General features: G+C 42.1%; 1 protein-coding gene across 10 annotated transcripts in view; it reads right to left on the minus strand.

Annotated features, from left to right (window-relative positions):
- MAP7D2 (MAP7 domain containing 2) overlaps positions 1-21397 on the minus strand; it is a 51031-nt gene extending 29634 nt beyond the window's left edge. For 9 of the 10 annotated variants that reach the window (XR_014563100.1, XM_083734287.1, XM_083734290.1 and 6 more), the window contains exon 1: positions 20864-21382. Coding sequence is in view for 9 of the 10 variants with exons in the window: in XM_083734287.1 (XP_083590413.1) it covers positions 20864-20915 (52 nt within the window). In the remaining variant the exon portion in view is untranslated. Of the gene's footprint in view, positions 1-20863 lie in introns of all 10 variants that reach the window. The other variant, XM_083734293.1, reaches the window with a different exon arrangement.
- Positions 21398-21778: the final 381 nt, after the last annotated feature.

Consider the following 21778-nt stretch of genomic DNA (forward strand, 5'->3'; position numbering starts at 1 on the left):
TAATGTTTTTAGCAATGTGCTCTTCAAATTTTTTAGTAGCATTCCTTACTGTCTGCTTACATTTTGGAGGGGGCCAAACTTTGTGTTCCTAGAGATGTTGTGAGGATAAAATGCGGTGGAATGGGGAGTGGAAGAAACAGGCAAGCTACCTTGGGCTCCTAGGAGAAAGATGAAGGATAAATGTAATGAGTGAAAATATAAACTGCAGATTAGCAGAATCTGAAAATGGTCTGCTTAATGAACGAACAAATGGTGAAATCAAGCAAGATGATATTCTGAAACTTCAATTCATTTCAGGAGACCCTGCTAGGAGGTTAGGCTTCATGTATCTAAGAATATATACGAAACCCACTGTCAAATTTTGGCTTATTCGATGTCATACTATATTACGAACCAATTAAATCACTGTGGGTCACTAAGCTTTCAAATTTTAGAAGTCGTGTTAAATACAGAGCTATGACAGTCTGCTCTAGATTGTCAATATATATATAAAACACTTTCAGCGGCTGAATAACTGTAACAAGACATAGGAGACTACTACAAGTGAAAAGACTGAGGAGAACCATTTTCTTTCAGTCACTAATTTACAAACTGCACAAGTCCAGAGTATATCAAATAAATGAATAGGTGCATCTTTTTTTGCTTGCTTAACCAACACTACTCTTTTAGTACACTAATTCCATACAGAAGGATCATCAAGTTTAAAATACTATGCAACATCCATACTATTTTATTCATCCGTACCGTGTGCCTGTTACCAGCTTGCTCAACTTTGCCTCGGTTTACACATGGGCTTGTTATGTCTAGGTTTGATAACTGTAATACACCTTACATGGGGCTGCCCTTGAAGACAGTTTGGATATTACAACTGCTGCTGAATGCAGCAGCCAGAACACTAGGTGTTTGGATCATGTAACACTTATTCTGTGCCAATAATGCTAGCTGCCTATTTGTTTCTGGGCTCAATTTAGGATGCTGCTTTTATCCTTTAACATTCTAAACCAATGCTGGGGAACCTTTGGTCCTTCAGAAGTTTCTGGACCACAGCTCCCATCATAACTAACCATTGGCTGTGTTGGCTGGGACTGATGAGAACTGGAGTCCCAACAACATCTGAAGGGACAAAGGTCCCCCAGCTCTGTTCTGCAGGACCGCTGGGAACATTTGGGATGACTAAGCATCAGCATTAGCTAACTAGAGATAATACATCTTCAAACTTAAGTTATTCTTGGAGAAATAAAGTGGAAGCTTTTATTCTCTTCCTCTCATAAGTATTTAGACTAGAGCAACAGTATTACAGTGGTACCTCAGGTTACATACGCTTCAGGTTACATATGCTTCAGGTTACATACGCTTCAGGTACAGACTCCGCTAACCCAGAAATAGTGCTTCAGGTTAAGAACTTTGCTTCAGGATGAGAACAGAAATTGTGCTCCGGTGGCGCAGCAGCAGCGGGAGGCTCCATTAGCTAAAGTGGTGCTTCAGGTTAAGAACAGTTTCAGGTTAAGTACGGACCTCTGGAACGAATTAAGTACTTAACCCGAGGTACCACTGTAAAAATCTAAAACTTTATGCTCCACCTTCCTCTAGGCCAGGCTTCCTCAGCCTCGGCCCTCCAGATGTTTTAAGACTACAATTCCCATCATCCATGACCACTGGTCCTGCTAGCTAGGGGTCATGGGAGTTGTAGGCCAAAAACATCTGGAGGGCCAAGTTGAGGAAGCGTGCTCTAGGCTTGGGGGGAACACAAAGTTGTAGATTTAATATACAGTACAGTTGCTCCAAATAGTTAAGACCTGTTGGCCATGCCTTGCCCGATGTGTCTTAAGCACTTAGCTTATTACACTCCAATAGTTCCTCTTGCACCATATATCCCCCTTTTTTCCCTGCTCTTCCCCACAGGCTGCATTTAAGCTCACTGTCAATACTAGAAGGAGGAATTAAATGTCAGTGAACTAGAATAAGTGAGAAACTGGCATTTTCTTCCACCAGGTTACTCCTAACCCTGATAGGGTGACAACTAAGTTTTGGGGTGACGGGGAGAAACATATCCAATTGTGGGGCAGGGTGAAGCATAATAAATATATGGAAACTTAGGTAGAAGTACTTTGAATACTAGTGAGAATGGTCACATGAGAAATCCAAATACTTGGAGGCAAAGCCTTAGGAAATAAGTGTCATACTATCAATACTGAAGGTTGGCTGAACAGAACTAATGAGGAAGTCTTATTACACTAAGTGAGCTAAGAAGGACACAGTATAACATAATCATTCTGACCTTGGTATCATTAGCACACTAACAGAAAATTTAGTATTGAACACCCTTCTGTAAAATTTGTGGAATAATTACAGTAAAGGTTTACATTAGGCAGAAATGAATGCAAATTTGTTATCCATCTCTCTCCTGCTTCTCCCTGGCAAATATTGTCAAGGAAAAGCCCACTATAAATGGCTTAAAGGTTACCACTATGGTCTATGTGTGTGTGTGCTACAGCCCAGCAGGAGTAAGACGCTATTAGCGGGAGGCAAGAAAGCTCCCTTTAGAAAAAGAAAGTATTGTCCAACTGAGAACAAAAACAAGCAAAGACTTTAACAAAATAGATCCATGCAGACAATAAGGGGAGCTAAAAATGAATGCAGGCAAGCTGGTAGTATTCTGTACAATAGGTCCTCATATCTTACCTTCTTCTCAAGGGTTACCATGCAGTAGAGTGGTGAAATTTAATGTGACAGTTATTTAATTTGTTATTGTACTTTCAGTACACAAAGCTCTCCGGTTAGTTAACACAAAACATGTACCCCCCCAAAAAAAATGTACAAAACACACACACACACACACACACACACACACACACATATTAAAAAAGACAACACCAGCAAATAATACCAAGCAAATAGTTTTGGAAACTGGGATAGGAAAGCTAGGAGCCCTGTGGCTCCTGGGACATAGGTTGTGGGTGCCAAAACAAAATGCCTAGGCGCCATTATTATTATTATTATTATTATTATTATTGCCATGCTAGCAGACCAGGCAGCCCAGCAGCAATAATATATACACATACACACATGCTGCCAGGCTTATCAGGTGGTTTGCAGGGTAGCGCTGCAGCAAAGGACAGCAGCTATTGATTGATTGATTGATTGATTGATTGATTGCTGCCAAGCAAATTTGGTGGTTTGCAGGGTAGTGTGGCAGCAACAGATGTGTGTCTTTTGCTGCTGCTGTGCCCAGCAGACAAGGCGACTGCAGCCAGGCAAATGGAGATGCCAAGGGTGGCATCCGGACATCTCCATCTAGTTGCAAAAGGCCGGCTGCCTGTTGCAAAATGTGACTGGTGCCTGGCTAATTTTGAATGCTGAGCAAATAAATACATAAACAGTGACTAAAAATACTTACATACAAACAAACAAACAAACAAACAAACAAACAAACATACCTCCTGTCAGTTTAAGACTATAATTGTAAGTCACACTTACTAGGTCCACTGAACACACCGGGGTTTTTCTAAGAAAACATAGAATCATAGAATTGTATTCATAGGACTATGTGACGATTACTTACGTTTGGGGTTTCTACAATACTGAATTTCTGAAACTCCTTTGGTATATATTGTGCCAAGCTACTTATCCAACTACCACAAATATACCAAAGTGCCATATTCAGAGGTCTGCACATCTTGAATGCCTGAAGTCATCATCTTTGATGTTGCACAGCTTTGAAAGTGCTTCAGGTGTTTTCAAGATCCAGTAAAACTGCGGGGGGGACCGGACCTCTGGCTTCCTCCTCAGCTCTCAGCTCAGAAGCAGTGGAGGGTGTTAGGACTGACTGTGCTGGATTTTTGAGAGCCTCATATTTCTACAGAATGGGGGTTTTCATCAGATTAGATTTTTAAAATGCTCTTGCCCATATTTGTAGATTCTGGTCCATTTGGGTACTATTATATCAAATGCAATGGTATTATTTTTGGCCACATGCGATAGCAGCAAAATAAAATTACACTGTGGGCAACTCACACTATGTTAACCCTGTTGATGAACATAATAACAGGCACAATGATTGTCATGGTAGAGACGGCAATTTGAGTGTACTTATTTTTCTGGAAATTCAAGATAAGTAATATGTGTTCACAGAAACTAAAAAAAACACCCCTAAAGCAGTTATTAAATTTAACTGCAAGAGCTTTCAAATGCAGAGTTCGCAATGCTCTGTTCCATCTGTTGTGGCAAGCTACTCAGTTTAAAAATAAATAAATCCCCCTGTATATATATATTTTGTTTAAGCAAATTATGTGTTACTAGTTTTCAAACTTTCTCATTCTTGAATTTCCATAATATATGAACACAAAAAGCCAATACAATAGTCTTGCTACATCAGAGGATCATACAGCTTTACGAATTAAAATATCCAATTGAAAAATCAATAAATGTACATTTTGACCAAGTCATGTATATTTTCTTGAAACTGTTAATAGAATGGAACATTCCATTTGTATTATTTAAATCTTCATTTTTATACACTGCAAGATAGTTACTAGTCCAAGATCTGCACCCAAAGAGTTATACAAAGTCAGACCTCTTATATCTCCCAATGAAACTGTGGTAAGAATCAAAAGCAATTTGCTGCAGACTGGATCACACTAGCGAGAGTAAACTAGAGCTAAGCAAAGCAACAATAGAATGAGGGCTGTATAAGATCTGAGTGCTAGAAATAGAAAATAACTTCATCATTCATTTCTATCATAGGAAAAGTTGTTTTTCACAGCACAGGTGGTACCTACAACTGTTTTCTGTGGACCAGTGATGCTAACTTTAACATCTGAATTCCCTCTTCTATCATTCCCATCTGTTAACTATAGGAAAATCAGAGTTGTTAATGCAATATATATTCTTTCATACATACTATTCTTTTTCTAAACTTGTATCTCACTCATGTGCCTAAAATCCAAAAGCAGCCTATAACAGGCTGGTCTGATATGGCCAAATCACCACTACCTCAACAAATCACCACTACCTCAACTAGGTTTTCAGTGAAAATTTCTCTACATGGAAATCATTCCATCTCAGATTGCAATGAAGTAAGAAAAAACACAGTTTTCCCTACACCAATTAAAATAAGAGGTAAGGGGTTCCGGCTGTATGCTGAGACCATTCCAATTCCTGGATTCAGCAAGTGTTAAAATCTAAACAAAGATAGAAAATTCCTGGAATAACCAGGCTAGCTTCCTGGTGAAGAAATGGCCTAAGTATGAGTCGCTAAGGAGTTGTCATGGCTACTTGTTGCCAGCCACGTATACTGCAGCATGATAACAGTCTTACATGGCCATTTGTCCTCACCACATAACCATTTCCACAAAATTTCTAGCTATTGGACCAGTCTTCTGCCTTATTTACAAGGCAAAACCAGGAAGTTTCCATTATTAAAGCACACATCCTTAATGGGTGGTGAAAACAGATTTACAAAACTTGATATTTCAGTAATTAAATTATCTGTTTCAGATGATTAGCTAAACGCATCTCTTTGAATTCTGCTGATTATATCAATCTGCAAAGGTTTAGGTATATTTTTACTGCAGTTCTATATTATCTTTTAACACAAATGTTCCCAAAGCAGTTTATATACAATTCGGGAGTACATTACGTATACAAAGTTATAAAATATTTTGAACAACACACACAGAAAAGCACACATTACCAGTTAAATCCCAGATGTCTGGAAAAACGTGTTTTTGCTTTTCTCTAAAACAAGACCAAGGAAGAACACAGATATGTAATCTATGTAATCCATAGTTTCAGAGCCACCACCGAAAAGGCTTTGATCCTTCTGGCACAGGGATAGAGAACCTATGGCCTAGCAGATGTTATTGGACTGCAGGTTCTCCACCCTTGTTCTAGCATGTCATCTCAGCTCCCAGAAAGAGCTGAGAATTGTCAGTAGATTTTAGAATGGGGGTGTGAGGAAGAGACAAGAGGCATTCTTCAACACAATCATGATGCAGGCCATTTGAACTCTAAAGGCTATAAACAGCACTTTCAGAAAAACTTACAAGACGAGAAATGGAGATGTTTCGGAATTCTGCAACATGTTCAAGTCTGATCATAAAAAGCAGTAGATTTCTGTACCAGCTGAAGCTTCCAGGCCATTCTCAAAAGGACGACCCACATAAGAGTACACTGCCCAATCTGGAGGTCACCAGGTCATGAATGACACCAGCAAGGTTCTTGACAATTTTCATAAGTCATAATATATAACTTCCATGATGAAGACACTAGAAAAGTGCTGTCTTGTGAGAAATTTTCCGAAAGGTGAGTTACAAAAGCATTTATTTAATAAATTGCACATTCTGCAGAATGCAGAGTCGATATCAATACTTGTTGACATTACAACAACTATTGGTGATTAAAATGAGAGAGGGTCCGCCCCCCAATATCCTTTATATCCATATTACTCTGAACAGGAGTGGCTAAATGGCTAAAACCCGGTAAAATGCTTGATTCGTGGTTCTGTACTTCAGACTTGGAAAACCAGATGCATCCTACAATGAAGATCTCTTCACAGATAGTGTTTTTTTCCTTACAAAAAGCAAACAAAGCTCTAATTAAAACCATGGCTGTTTCGTTACCCTCAATAATGCTGTGCTACAGAACAAACCACCGTATTGCTTTCAAAAACACACTTTCAAGCTCATAATCTGCTGGCACAGCATTTACTCAGCAATGCTGAATTGACATCTCTTACAGGGTGCAAGATAAGGACTAACCTTGAGAAGACGTCAGAGACTAATGGAAGGCCAAATGTACTTAACTGATGCTTGTAAATAAATATCAATAAATGAAACATATCACAACATGGGCAGTGTGTTTTAGAATCTTGTTTTGAAATTTAAGACTTCTATTTCAATCACCATGAAAAAGTGTCTCTGAAGTAAGTGTTACTCAAACACCCTCCTTGGCAATTTAATATACAGTGGTACCTCGGGTTACATACGCTTCGGGTTACATACGCTTCAGGTTACAGACTCCGCTAACCCAGAAATAGTACCTCGGGTTAAGAACTTTGCTTCAGGATGAGAACAGAAATCGTGCTCCGGCGGCGTGGCAGCAGCAGGATGCCCTATTAGCTAAAGTGGTGCTTCAGGTTAAGAACAGTTTCAGGTTAAGTACGGACCTCCGGAACGAATTAAGTACTTAACCCGAGGTACCAATGTACCATCAATGACAAAAAACAACAACCAAGCTGATACAAACAGTTAAGGGCATATTCAACATAGGGTTTTATTTACTTTTTTACTGTATCCTCTACTAAAATAATTATTCATCTTGGCATGTATACTGATGCACTACTAATATGTAAAGATAAACAGCTGAGTTTGGACTAGAACAATGTGTCAGGTTCTTACTCAATATCATTTTCCTCTTTTATATAACCAAGTACTAACCAACACCCACATTTATTAGTTCAGGCGTCATCATACATTACTAAATAAAGCAATACTCTTTCTCCCTCACTTCTTGCTATATAATTAGTGAGAAACAAGTCACCCATTTCTTTGATGTTGTTGCTTTGTTATTTTAAACATGTTAACTGAACCCAACTGAAAGTTTATGAAGCGCTAACTCTGTTACAACAATCTGTAAGAAATTATGACCATTAAATACAAATTCACAAAAAAATTAAAGTGTATGAACAGTTAGCAGTTAAAATACAACCTTGCTTGAACACTATTGATTAAAATTTGTTTTATTAATTTGCTGATTATTTTCTTAGCATGATTTCCCAAAATGTTCATTAGCCATCATACAACACGTGCAAGGTGAGCTTCAGAGGTGCTCTGAGGATGGCATTCTCATTCTTCCATATCTACAGCAGGGCAGTCCACCATCTCAGACCAAGTGGTTCGCAAGAGTACTTTGACATAGAACCAGCTGCTGAATTAAATTTCCATATCGCAAATTAAAGTGTCCGCAATATAGTTAGTATTATTTAATACAGTGGTACCTCGAGTTACATACGCTTCAGGTTACAGACTCCGCTAACCCAGAAATATTACCTCAGGTTAAGAACTTTGCTTCAGGATAAGAAAAGAAATCGTGCTCTGGCGGCGCAGCGGCAGCGGGAGGCCCCATTAGCTAAAGTGGTGCTTCAGGTTAAGAACAGTTTCAGGTTAAGATCGGACCTCCAGAACAAATTAAGTGCGTAACCAGAGGTACCACTGTATATTCAATTAGTATGTTTAATTGAATATCTATAATAAAATGAATATATTTACTATATTCACTTAGTAAAGAAAATTGAATACACAAACAGATGTATGTGCTTTCGTTAACAATGCTGCCCAAACAGGTGCTGCTCAGCTTCTCTGCCAGGTTAGCGGGACAGTGAGTGAGCAATGGGCTGCTGCGGCAAAGGGTGCAATGGAGGTGGCTCCAGAGAAGCCATACTGCCAATGTCACCAGTGGGTGACCAAAGCAGCATGGCGCGGACTCCATCTCTCAGAGCCAGCTGTACAGGTACCTTGCAAGGACACTACAGAACAGCATGGCCTGCAGCCTGCCCCTTGTCCACTAAGGGTCACCCAAAAAGGCCTTACAGGCCACATGCGGCCAGCTTGTAGGACCACTCTGATCTAGAGCCATTTATTCTGCAAGCCATTCTGTCTTTCACCTGTCTTCCTCCAAGGTATTCAGTACATTAAAGAATGACCACTTTGGATTTATTTGAGGTTGTTGAGGTGGATTTATTGCAGGACCCGACAACTGTTAAATGGAACAATCTATATGGCTTGGCAAACCATAGTTAATGGTTTGCTATGAATGTGCTGAGCTCATCTGCTCCGCTACTTCCCACAAACACCCAGGAAAAACAAACCACTATATCTGGCTTAGTAGTGTGTCTGAATGAGGGATCATGTCTCGCTCCAGACAAACTACAATTGGGGAGCCAAGAACAAAACCTTGACTTCCTATGGTTTACTTGGCGTGAAACAGCCATGATCCCCAGCTCTGACACAATGCTAAGTCAGGGATGGTGGTTTGTTTCTCTGGTGCATTAATGTGGATGAACAAGGAAGGTGAGATCAGCATGTTCACAGCAAACCATTAAATATGATTTATTATGGTACACTATGCAGATAAGACCGATGTGACTTGGGAATGCTTCTTTAAATCATATATTCTTCCACCAAAACCCTAATTCACAGAGGCAAGAACTGCAAACTTGTGAGGTCTTCCTTTGGGGCAGCCCTTGCTACTGGAGCAGGGTGAATATAGTGATTCAATTTCTAGTGGCAAGCCAGCAGTCCTTAGGCATTTTAAGCTAGTTGTTTTATTATGAAATGCAGGTAGAGCGGTATACTCAATGCTCCACGTGCCAGCCTCCTTCTCTGCCTCAAGTCTCAAACAGAGATTAGAACCACTCATTAAACTATCAACAGCATAACTGCAAAAGATTTCAAACCAAGACCAAAAAACAGAATAAAAAACAAAACAACCTGGATAATCCAAGATGTAAAAACACTGACAAATATTTCTGATGTGTTACAGGGCATATAACGTCACCTTTGAAGTATGCAATCACATAAGGTATACGTAAGGTATAACGTTATATAAAACCCTTGCTTCTATTTGACAAATTGTTCAAACTCACTGAATCAGATAGCTATCCATATATGTTGGACAACTTCCCCCTTTTAAAAATCTGTTGAAAGCACTTTTAGCAGGCAGCATCTTATTTCAGAATCAAGAACTTATTTTCTTGCTGATGTAATTTTGTTTTGTTTTGCATCTTTGTTACACTCAGATCACTATGGTTTTTATAATATACTTATCATGAGAAAAGGACAGGTACACTACAGGGAACTCCCCATTTGAGCATGATTGGCATGTGTCCGACCACGGATATGTGAGTCATTTTCAGCACCCCAAAGGGGTGGGGGTGGGGGTGGCGTCAGAACCGGATAGGTTTATGCACATCCCACTGATGCGCACAGTGCCTCAGAACACAACCCCCGCGTAAACGGGGATTGCCTGTGTACTAAATTAAAAACATCCAAGAGTTACCATTTACTTGTATTGCAGTGGCTGTGGTAGGATTAGCAGTCTTGCCCTATAGAACTTTTTTAAAAAAAACTTGAAACAAAAAGTTGACTTTTTATAGAGGTCAATTCCCCTTGGGTATTTCTGTCGAAGAACTAAGCTTCCATCAGAGTTATTCAAATTCAGTGTCTGCATAGTAGGTACTTTGCTACAGGCACTCCTTCCACATCAAGCTTCAATTAAGCCTTCATTAAAAGCAATGATTTCACCTCATGTAACTCCCTACTTTCCCTTTGATGAGAAGCCTTGTGGCAGAATGACTGCACGAGCCTGAACCTTCCTTCACAGTTTGTCAGTTAAATTTCTGGCAGTTTTACACACTTGCTTTTATAACAACTGAACAAATTCATCCTGTGAAAAGGAGTAGCCTCGACCATCACATGCTGTGGTAGATGTTCTACTGCAGCACACACAAAAACTCTTGTGGCACCTTAAATACTAGTAAATTTATTGTGGCTTAAGTTTTCATGAGCCAGAACCTGCTTCACCAGCTGAAAACTGGTCAGCTTGGTGTCATATACCCCTTGAGTAAAAAGAGAATACAGTGGTACCTCTAGTTACAAATTGAATTCGTTCTGGAGGTCTGTTCTTAGCCTGAAACTGTTCTTAACTAGAGGCGTGCTTTCGCAAATGGGGCCTCTTGCTGCTGCTGCGGCGCCAGCACACGATTTCCCTTCTCATCCTGAGGCAAAGTTCTCAACTCAAGGTACCTCTTCCAGGTTAGCAGAGTTTGTAACCTGAAGCGTTTGTAATCTGAGGCATTTGTCGCTCGAGGTACCACTGTAAAACTTGTTTAAACAAAGCAAGGTTTAAAATTTCAAGTGACGGAAGAGAGGAGGTGTAAGTATGCATATGTAAGTAGTTAAATTTTATTGTATATTTATTATATTATTATTTTCTAACATTATCAGCTGCTTTGGGCATGCATTGCCATGGATGAATTTCAATGCTATTTTACATGGTGTTAATTTATTGCATGCAGTGTACAGTGGTGCCTCAGGGTGTGAACAGGATCCGTTCCGGAGCCCCGTTCGCATCCTGAAGCAAACGCAACCCGCAACTGCACGTGCGTGGATCGTGATTCGCCGCTTCCGCACATGCCATCATTTTGACCATATGCGCATGTACGAGCGGCGAAACCCGGAAGTAACGCGTTCTGTTACTTCCGGGTCGCCGCGGAGTGCAACCCGAAAGCGTTCAACCTGAAGCAACTTCAACCCGAGGTATGACTGTACTTTTATTGCACATTTCTTCTGTATTAATATGTATTAATGTTGGGATAAAAAGCAGATTATTAATAAATGATACCATGGAAAATGAGGATAACACATGTCACTGTACCTCGCCAAGAATGTGCGTTCGTTTGTTGTATTTTCAGATAAGAGAAACTAGATAATCCGTTCTTATCCATGGATCTTTCTATGTCCAGAATCACAAGCTATGTAAACAACTGAATATTTTAATACTAAGGAGCAATAGGAATGAGAGAGACATGATCTACCAACATTAACATGCATGTCTTCTGCCAAGAGCACCAACAGAATGTTTTCAAGCCTATGCTACTTCAGGAAAAATTGGGATGTCACGTGCACGCTACCAGTTCAAACAGCAATTAAATTATCAAGTATTAAGTTTCAGCGAGTCCCAAATGGCAAACATTGAGAGTGGCTTTAGAAACAGGAGCTAACAAAACATTAATAAAAAGCTGAAACAGAGACTTAAAACTCTTATAACCTAACCAATAACTTATACACGGACTCTGAACCATATGGTGTAGATTTTACTGCAAATTTATTATGCTATTTTTGTGATATACAAATGAGATAAGAAGACTTGGCCTATTTATTTGTATTATGTATTAGTCCTATGATCCTTGTTTATAAAACCCAATTAGAAAAACCTCTTATAACCTAGATAATCTAGGTTGCATACATCGTCCATAGATCCTAATGCTTCTACAGTGGTACCTCTGGTTGTGAACGGGATCCATTCCGAAGTCCCGTTTGCAACATGAGCAGAACGCAACCTGTGTCTGCACGTGCCGCATCTGCGCATTACGTCATTTTGTGCATCTGCGCATGCGGCGAAACCCAGAAGTAACGCTTTCCAGTACTTCCGGGTTGCCGCGGGACGCAACCTGAAAAAACGTATCATGAAGCAAACGCAACAAGAGGTATGACTGTACACAGAACTGTAGATTCTACCTTCTTCAGAATATTTATACGATCATCACCAATTTGAGTTATTAACTGCCATTGATCATAAGGTCCCAGATTTGTTGGCATCTCTTTGTCTCGAGAGACAATGGAGTGTGCTGAAGTCAAATGGCTGTGTTAGCAGCACCAAAGTGATTTCCTTTGGGCACAAGCCTGGGTAGCGAGTACGGAAGTCCTGGTCTTCCCAGAAGACAAGACTTCCCTCCTGGCCTTGCTAGTGTGGTCCAAAGGAAAACAGAGCAATACGTTTGGCAACAACTTGGCAGCAGGAGCTGCCGGAAGGAGGAGTATAAGGTGCCATCCAACTGTCTTAGGGACTCCACTCTGGATTTGGGTAAGGTGTTTAACAGAACTTAACTGCTCACTAGGCAAAAGAAAAGAAGCCAAAAGTATTGGTGGCCAGACAGTGTAAAGATCCTGATGTTCCCTTTGTAGCTATTCAGCTCAAGCAAGGTCAACTTCAAACAAAATACTGTAATGTGACAGAGTTGCCCATATGAACAGTTTTTATCAGTGCAACATAGTAGACGGTGCAGGCCAGCTTTTAACCCGTATCTTCTTGCCTTAAAATGCTGCAAGTGCATTTTCCTTGGAACTAATCATGCATTGGCACAGCTGTCAGATAAATTCACTGGAGCATGTGGGAGTTTGCCTGGAATTCTAATGTCCAATCTTCTTTCCTTTTTCCTTTTTTTAATTTAAAAACATTCAGGGCTTTTAAAATTTTCTCCTGTAAAAAAGAGTTCAAAACACACACACACACACACACACACACACCCATATTAGTGCTACATGCTCCTGTTAATGTCCAGCACTAGTGTGAAAAAGCTCCTTATGATGCAGGAGCAGGTCTCCTTGATAAACCCAACTGCACCCTTACTTGGAGAGATATTTTTTAAAAAGGAAAGTGGAAAACCTTTACAGGAAACAGTTAACGTTACTGACAAATTTTCAAGGTCTAAAGGGTAAAACCGAACCTGCTACACAGTCTATGGGAAGGTAGTCCCAATGGGCATTCCTTGAATTTTCTGTGTTTCACCAGCAAACAACCTTCTTTTTAAAGGAGGAAGATTCTGCCGTGATCAAATGGATTGTTTCAGCTCCAATTCAAATTGATTTTGTTATGATGAATAGAAGAAGGCAGTTGCTGAGCCGGAATTGATTAGCACTCATCAGGAACAGTTGGGCTCCTCAGAAGAACTGTATACGTTTGAAATCAATATAATACAAATGAAGGGAAGCAAGAGTCAGTTAGTTCTGGCAGGTTGAAACTACCGTATTTTTCGCTCTATAACACGCACCTGACCATAACACGCACATTGTTTTTAGAGGAGGAAAACAAGGGAAAAAACATTCTGAATGAAACAGTGGATGTATCATTTTTGGGCTTCATGCTGTGGCCACAGACATGTGATCTGATGGTGAATTTGGGATGACCCAATGCAAAGATCCTGAGAATCCCTGTGGATCCATGCTCTGTAACCACGTTTTTGCACCATTGCAGCCCCAGGCAACAGTGGGTGCATGATTTTTTTGGTGCAGGCTGTAGCCATGGACATGCTATGTGATCTGATGGTGAATTTGGGGTGACCCAATGCAAAGATCCTGAGGATCCATGTGGATCCATACTTTTTAACCACATTTTTGCACCATTGCAGCCCCAGGCAACAGTGGGTGCGTGATTTTGGGGGGGCAGGCTGTAGCCATGGACATGCTATGTGATCTGATGGTGAATTTGGGGTGACCCAATGCAAAGATCCTGAGGATCTATGCTTTGTAACCACATTTTAAGTGGGGAGGGAAGGAAAAACACAGAAGGGACAAGGAACAGGAGAGGGGTGTGCAGAGAAGCAGCTGGCTAAGAATGCAGGAGAGGGGTAGGGAGGAAAGGAAGGCAAAAGTTTTCCCCCACCCAAGCCAGCCAACCATCTCTCTCTCTCTCTCCATCTCTCTCTCTCTCTCTCTCTCTCTCTCTCTCTCTCTCCCTCCCTCCCTCCCTCCCTCGCTCCCTCCCCCCCCTCTCTCCCTTCCCCCCTCTCTCTCCCTCTCCCCCAGCAGCACCGGAGCTTGCCTGGAGGGGAGGGGCTTTCCCTGCTCTTTGTTCCGTTTCAGCAAACACAGCAAGGAAACAGAGAAGGGTGGGCAGTAAGACCCTGAGGCAGAATGCAGGAAAGCAGCCCGCTTCTCTGTGCAGCGTGCAGCCCCGCGATTTGATTTTTGCTTGATTTTTCGGCTCCAGGGACCACACATTCGCTCTATAACACGCACAGACATTTCCCCTTCCTTTTTAGGAGAAAAAATCTGCGTGTTATAGAGCGAAATTTACGGTATATCCTTGGTGGCTTTCCAGCTCTGATATAGCACAGACAATATTGCTGTATTATAATCTTGACTCATACCAATATTAGCATTTAGAATTAATTAGTATAAAGAACTGCATGTCAGAAGCAATGTATAGAATATGTCCTAAACACAATTGTAGTTGTTTTTCAAAAAAGACTCAAGTTTTCTGCATTTGAGAGCAATCCTTTCACAGTACGGTGAAACATAATGATCAGCTAGTTTTGAAAATGATATGTAAATATTATTACACATGGGCATCTAAAACCATGCATGTTAGTGACAGCCCCCCTGCATAATGAAAAGCTTCAATTACCATCTCACACTAACAATACTCCTGGCAAAATACAAGTGACAGGGAAAGGTGGGGAGAAGCCTAGCAACCACTTACAGCTATAGCAAGGCTCTAAAGTTTGCAAATGTCATTACATTAATTGAAAATATGGCAAAACCTGAGATGAAATACAACACCCCATCAAAGTTAGAAAAAGAAGTTCTCATTAATGAGAACAATATGGAATGAATGTCTACTATTCAAAGAGAAAAAGCCACAAATCCCAGCCAAGTTATTTATTTATTTTAAGTGTGTGTGCACACACACATACATCAATGATACTCACCTGAATTCATACCTGACTGAATGAGGCTTGCCTACTTTTTCAGCAAAGCTTTTGCTAACCATCCTAACACCAGAGAACCTGGCTGCCCCCTCTTTGCAAATTGACTCTAGCCCCATCCCTATTTGTCCATTCTCTCCATTTGCCCCATCCCGTATCATTGTTATTTATTCCATTTATATACCACCCTTCATGCATCTTAGTAAAGGTAAAGGGTAAAGGGACCCCTGATCATTAGGTTCAGTCGTGACCCACTCTGGGGTTGTGGCGCTCATTTCACTTTATTGGCCGAGGGAGCCGGCGTACAGCTTCCAGGTCATGTGGTCAGCATAACTAAGCTGCTTCTGGCGAACCAGAGCAGCGCACGGAAATGCCGTTTACCTTCCTGCCGGAGCAGTCCCTATTTATCTACTTGCACTTTGACGTGTTTTCGAACTGCTAGGTTGGCAGGAGCAGGGACCGAGCAACGGGAGCTCACCCCGTCACAGGGATTTGAACTGCCAACCTTCTGATCGGCAAGCCCTAGGCTCTGTGGTTTAACCCACAGCGCCACCCGCGTCCCTCATCCATCTTACAATAGACCAAAAACCTAACTATACACACAAACCAATTGAACAATAGTATAACATACTAAAACTGGAACAATTACCAAATCATGGCAGCCGATACAGCTGTGATAAAAACATAGTCTTAATGGACTGCAATTCCTCTAAGAGTCATATCACAACGTTCTATACAGCTCCTGACCTACTTTATAATTTTAATAATTTTTAAAATTGTAGGAGTGAAGCATACCCTAAAGTGCCATTTACAAGTAATTCTTTCACATAGTAAAAGGACTGTACTATTTCATTAACGTTCCCAAACATTTCTGTAACGTAAATATTCCAGTGAAGACAAAAGTTTTGCTTTTTCAATTTGTTCCATACTAAATATTAAAGAAATGGTTTTTTTACAGTGCAACCCTTTAATACACACCGAATGGATGAAAAAATGTGTGATGTGTATTCCCTACATAAACATGCTTATATTATATAAAAATGTTAAGTTTGGTAAATTGCTCAGTAACCTATAAAACCACTTTCAAGGGAAGCTCTAACTCCTTAAACCTGTATAGTGTTAGTGAATTCAGCTGAGCTATCCAGTGAAGAAGTCAGTGAGTAACTGAGGAAGATGCACACACACATTCAGCTATGACAAAGAAATCTGGTCATTCTTCCTAATATATTACAGGGGTTGGGGGTCTCTCACAACGATATAAAAATGGAAGCATGCTTTCTTTCAGGCAACACATCAGTGCTTATCAACTACACAGGTTAGCATTTCAATAATGTACTGTAATTCTTTATTTCAAATACAGATGAGCTGAGCAACTTCCTGAACATCTTTCATACTGATGAGCCTGCATTACCAGCTGAATGTTGTATTCAGTAGGGAATTCCCACAAGCTGATCTGCAAATCACACTGAACTAAATGAAATCGAGAAAACTAAGGCTGAAATCTTATGCACAAAGACCCCGCCAAACACCGTGAAACTTTCGTCTGAGTAATCATGCATAAGATTGCACTCTTAATTTTCAGTAGGATTTCTGACTTTATGTTTCTTTCTGACAAAGCCAGAATTCATAGTAATGCGAATAATGCAACCAAGAAGGCATGGTTTTGTATACGACTACTGCTTGTATTTTCCACAGAACATGTGAAATAGGAATCCCAGAGCAACAGATTAAATAAAAAATTGTGGTTTGTGTTCCTAAAATAGCTCATACAACACAAATGTACCTGTCTAAAAGTTCATCGTAAGCCTGGATTTACAGGGTGGACCAGGAGAGACGCACACTGTTCGCTTCAGGCTGTTGTATTTAATGGCTACTTGTGAAAATAATAGTTTACAGTGAAATGGTGTGCCTAACTAACTCAGCTAAGGCTGGATCCAAAGGTCAGCTTTTAAACCCAAACGTCTCACATACTTTTTCAATTTATCCAATGCTACAAGCATATATATAATATATATTTTGGTTTTTCCTCAGCTCATAGGCTAAGCAGTGCTCAGAGGATGAAGGAACATAGGAACAAATAGATTTGTTGGAATCTGTTTATAGAAAATAAAATATGAATGACACAAAATATCTCTGTGACTTCCTCTTCAGAGAGATGCTGAACTACTTTTCTTTAAATAATATTTTGGTCAATTGATAGTACAGTAGTTAGTTTTTGCTTATTGTATTGTTGTTGTTTAGTCATTTAGTCATGTCCGACTCTTCGTGACCCCATGGACCAGAGCACGCCAGGCACTTCTGTCTTCCACTGCCTCCTGCAGTTTGGTCAAACTCATGCTGGTACTTCGAGAACACTGTCCAACCACCTCGTCCTCTGTCATCCCCTTCTCCTTCTCTCCTGTCCTTCCAGTGAGCACTCAGGGCTGATTTCCTTAAGAATGTAGAGGTTTGATCTTCTTGCAGTCCATGGGACTCTCAAGAGTCTCCTCCAGCACCATAATTCAAAAGCATAAATTCTTTGGCGATCAGCCTTCTTTATGGTCCAGCTCTCACTTCCATACATCACTACTGGGAAAACCATAGCTTTAACTATACGGACCTTTGTTGGCAAGGTGATGTGTCTACTTTTTAAGATGCTGTCTAGGTTAGTCATTGCTTTTCTCCCAAGAAGCAGGCGCTTTTTAATTTCGTGACTGCTGTCACCATCTGCAGTGATCACGGAACCCAAGAAAGTAAAATCTCTCACTGCCTCAATTTCTTCCCCTTCTATTTGCCAGGAGGACCCAGTGGCCATGATCTTAGTTTTTTTTTTTAATGTTGAGCTTCAGACCATATTTTGTGCTCTCCTCTTTCACCCTCATTAAAAGGTTCTTTAATTCCTCCTCACTTTCTGCCCTCAAGGTTGGCTTACTGTATAGGGTAGGATATTTAAAGTCAAGAACTTGAACACACATATACATTTGAAAGTGATAGGGCTTTTGCTGCCATCTTTAACTAACTGGTTTACTGTGCAATGGGCTTGAAGTGAAGGAAATGAATTTAAAGTAAAATTGATTATTCTGGAATTTGTATTCGATACCCATAATGAATCAATGTAGGTCACTACCTACAAAAGCTTGTGTCACAAGAAGTCACGAAAATGCTATCACACTACTGTAGCACTGAAACTTTCCTAAAATTTGCATGAAGCTAGTCATCATTTAGGGCAGTGTTTCCCAACCTGTGGGTCGTGACCCACAAATGGGTCACAAAGCCAGTGCAGGTGGGTCACAGACACAGGTAAACCCAAAATAATTGCTTTTAATCCTAAACAAGCATGATGAATACTACTTACAACTGTGTCTCTTACAACTTGCAACCAAACATTGTAAGTGTGTGAATCTTACATTCTAACATTTGGGAACTGCTGGCTGGGGGCAGATGCAGTGATAGTTCACAAGAAGGTACTCAATAAAGGGAGTTTGTTTGAGTGACTATTACAGCTCTACTTTGATGCACAGGAATATCTTCAAAGCAGATGGTTAGTGTTCTTAAAAAGTTATTCAGTTTTGTTGTGGGAATTTAAGTTCTCTAAACATTTCAACAAATTTCAATCAATAGGGGTGCGTTGTGTAAATTTTTGATTTTATGCCTCAAGCAATGGTGATAAAATAGGTAATCTTATAAATAAAATGCCCCAAAGTAACTGTCACCAAGGGACGCAGGTGGCGTTGTGGGACGCAGGTGGCGCTGTGGGTTAAAGCCTCAGCGCCTAGGACTTGCCGACTGAAAGGTCGGCGGTTCGAATCCCTGCGGTGGGGTGCGCTCCCGCTGCTCGGTCCCAGCGCCTGCCAACCTAGCAGTTCGAAAGCACCTCCGGGTGCAAGTAGATAAATAGGGACCGCTTACCAGCGGGAAGGTAAACGGCGTTTCCGTGTGCAGCTCTGGCTCGCCAGATGCAGCTTTGTCACGCTGGCCACGTGACCCGGAAGTGTCTCCGGACAGCGCTGGCCCCTGGCCTCTTAAGTGAGATGGGCGCACAACCCCAGAGTCTGTCAAGACTGGCCCGTACGGGCAGGGGTACCTTTACCTTTACCTTAACTGTCACCAAAGACACAAAGTCCAAAATTCTTGTGATAATAAATTGACGGATTGCCATACTAAGGAAATTTGGACTTGTGGGTCTCCCATAGAGAGTCACATTCAAAACCTAGGTAAGCAGTTAAGTCTGGTTAGTGCCTGGATGGGTTCCTGCTTAGAAGCCACATGGACACCAGGCCACCTTGAATTCCACAATAGAAGAAATGCAAGATATAAATGTAATAATACAAGATCCATCTGAGAATTTAAGAAACCAAAGTGGAGCACCATTTTGCTGGGCAGCCTTCTGAGGGGCCCCGACTTAACTGATTGAAAAGATTAGACTTCTTATCACCACCTTTTACAGGACTACCTGCTAAATTCAAAGCATGCTAGATCTTTGAAGAGGTAGCCACGTTTTAGAAAGGAGCCTGTTATTTATTTGTTTGTTTTGTTTTATTTCTCTGCCCACACAGGACAGTCCAAAGCATTGGTGGAACTGGCCTGTGCCCCAAGTCCCCTGGTTAAAAGCAGAACCTCAAGTATCCGGCAACACGCTCCATGATTGTGTAATTTGTCTCTTGTGCTTGGATCCGCCTCGTAGCACCGATCCAACAGGTTTAAACGACATAAAGAGACATGTAAAGACGCCACACACAAAAAAGCATTATTTTGGAATCAAAATATGCACCTCTGCATATTTAACCAAGTAACATTAGCCTCGCAAGAGACATTACCAGTTTACACTCCCCTTTCCAGTGAACACCAAAGACAGCCTTGTTTTACAACCAAGGAGACCATACACCGTTAAAGCACTAAAAGCTTTCGTCGGCTGGTAAAAGAGAATACAAAAGCCCTAACAGCACACCGATCCTTTCCTGTCGTTTTACTGCCCGCCTCGTGTTTCCTATGACAGCGAGTCAGCAAAGGAGCGTTATTGATGCCTGGGTAAAGAAGCCCACCGCCCAAACGTTGATTTTCGTCTAGTTTCTCCCTCCGAGTTGATGTGCTATCCTTGACCTTCCCCAATTACCAGCAACAAAGCTCTCCTGCAAAAAAAACCCCAAAACCCCCTACATCTTCCAGGCCATCCTCTTCCTCGCCTCGGGTGAGGCCTCCTATCATCCTTACAATAGCCTCTCCAGTACAATCTCCCCCTCCCCACCTCCAAGGCTTGGTTCTGGCGCCTTCCCGGCTTCGGCTATGCTACGATTCCCAGCGCGCCCGCTTGCCAAATGTCACCGCGCACACACCCACCCCTTGCAAATAAATCACGCTGCCACACGGAGACTGGCGGCGGCAACACCACGTTGCAGCATGGAGGGCAAGGAGCACGGAAGGGCACCTGCCCGGCCCCCTCGCAGCTTTCACCCGCCCTCCACTGAGGTGGGTGGCTGGGTGTACAAGGGGGGGAACGCAGCAAAGAGTCTTCTCTGCAAAGTAAAAAAAAATACAAAAATAAAAAAGCAATCCAAGCACCTTCCCACAAACCACACCTGCTGGGTCACACACACACACACACACACACTTATGTCCTACCTGACGCCCGTGGGTACGAGGGAGACGTCCGCGTTGGCCCCGGCTCCGCCATCTTCCTCCTCCTCCTCCTCCGGCGCGCTAGCTGCGGTTTACTTTCCTCCGCGGCTGGGCACGGGAGCTGGAGAGAATAATGCTTTGCCGCACAGGCGCACTGTCCACTTCGGCACGACACCTGACGCTGCCTTGTGGCGCTGGGGAGGCGGGAAAAGGCGAAGGAGTGCCGGGGCTGAGGAGAGAGGCGGGAAGGGCCGTTTGCTGCTCGCTACGACGGCTGTGTGGAAAAAATAAAGCGGGGCGACCACGCCGCTCCCGGCGCCTCCCAGGTGCTCGTTGCCTCTTTCTCGCTCGCGCTCTGGCGAACGTGTGGCAACCTGCTCTCGCGCTCCTATCCCTCCTTTCCCTGCCCGAGGCGAGCAGGCAGCCGCGCCTGTTCCACGGGCTCGTCGAGGTCGCGCCCAAGGAAAGCCGCGCGCGCGCGCCCCTCTCCAACCCTAGGAGATGGAGCTGCTGCTGCTGCTCCTCCTGGGACCAGGCGAGCGCGTTTAACGCCCAGGGTGGCCGCGCAGGGAGGGACGGAGGCGCAGCTTCTTCCCTGCGGGCTAGTGGGCCGTTTCCTTGAAGGGCCGCCGCGCAACCTGGGCTTGAAGAAGCACGTGCCTTCTTTCCGCTCAATGGGAAGTTTAAAACAAAACAGGCAGGCGAGGAGAGATGGGAAGCGGCGCGTCCTAAGCCAGGAGACGTGTTGGGGCAGAAGCGCTTCCCTCTCGGGTTTGGAGTCTTCCAAAAAAACAATGGTTATTGTGCTTCGCATACGATTATGGTTAGTTATTATGGCACTGCCCACAAGCTTTCCTTCTGAATAACTGAGTTTTGGTAGGATTTCCCCTAAGCCACGAACTATACAATGCATAGTGA

The sequence above is a fragment of the Podarcis gaigeae genome (genome assembly GCF_964106915.1).
Source record: "Podarcis gaigeae genome assembly, chromosome: 4".
NCBI lineage: Eukaryota > Metazoa > Chordata > Lepidosauria > Squamata > Lacertidae > Podarcis > Podarcis gaigeae.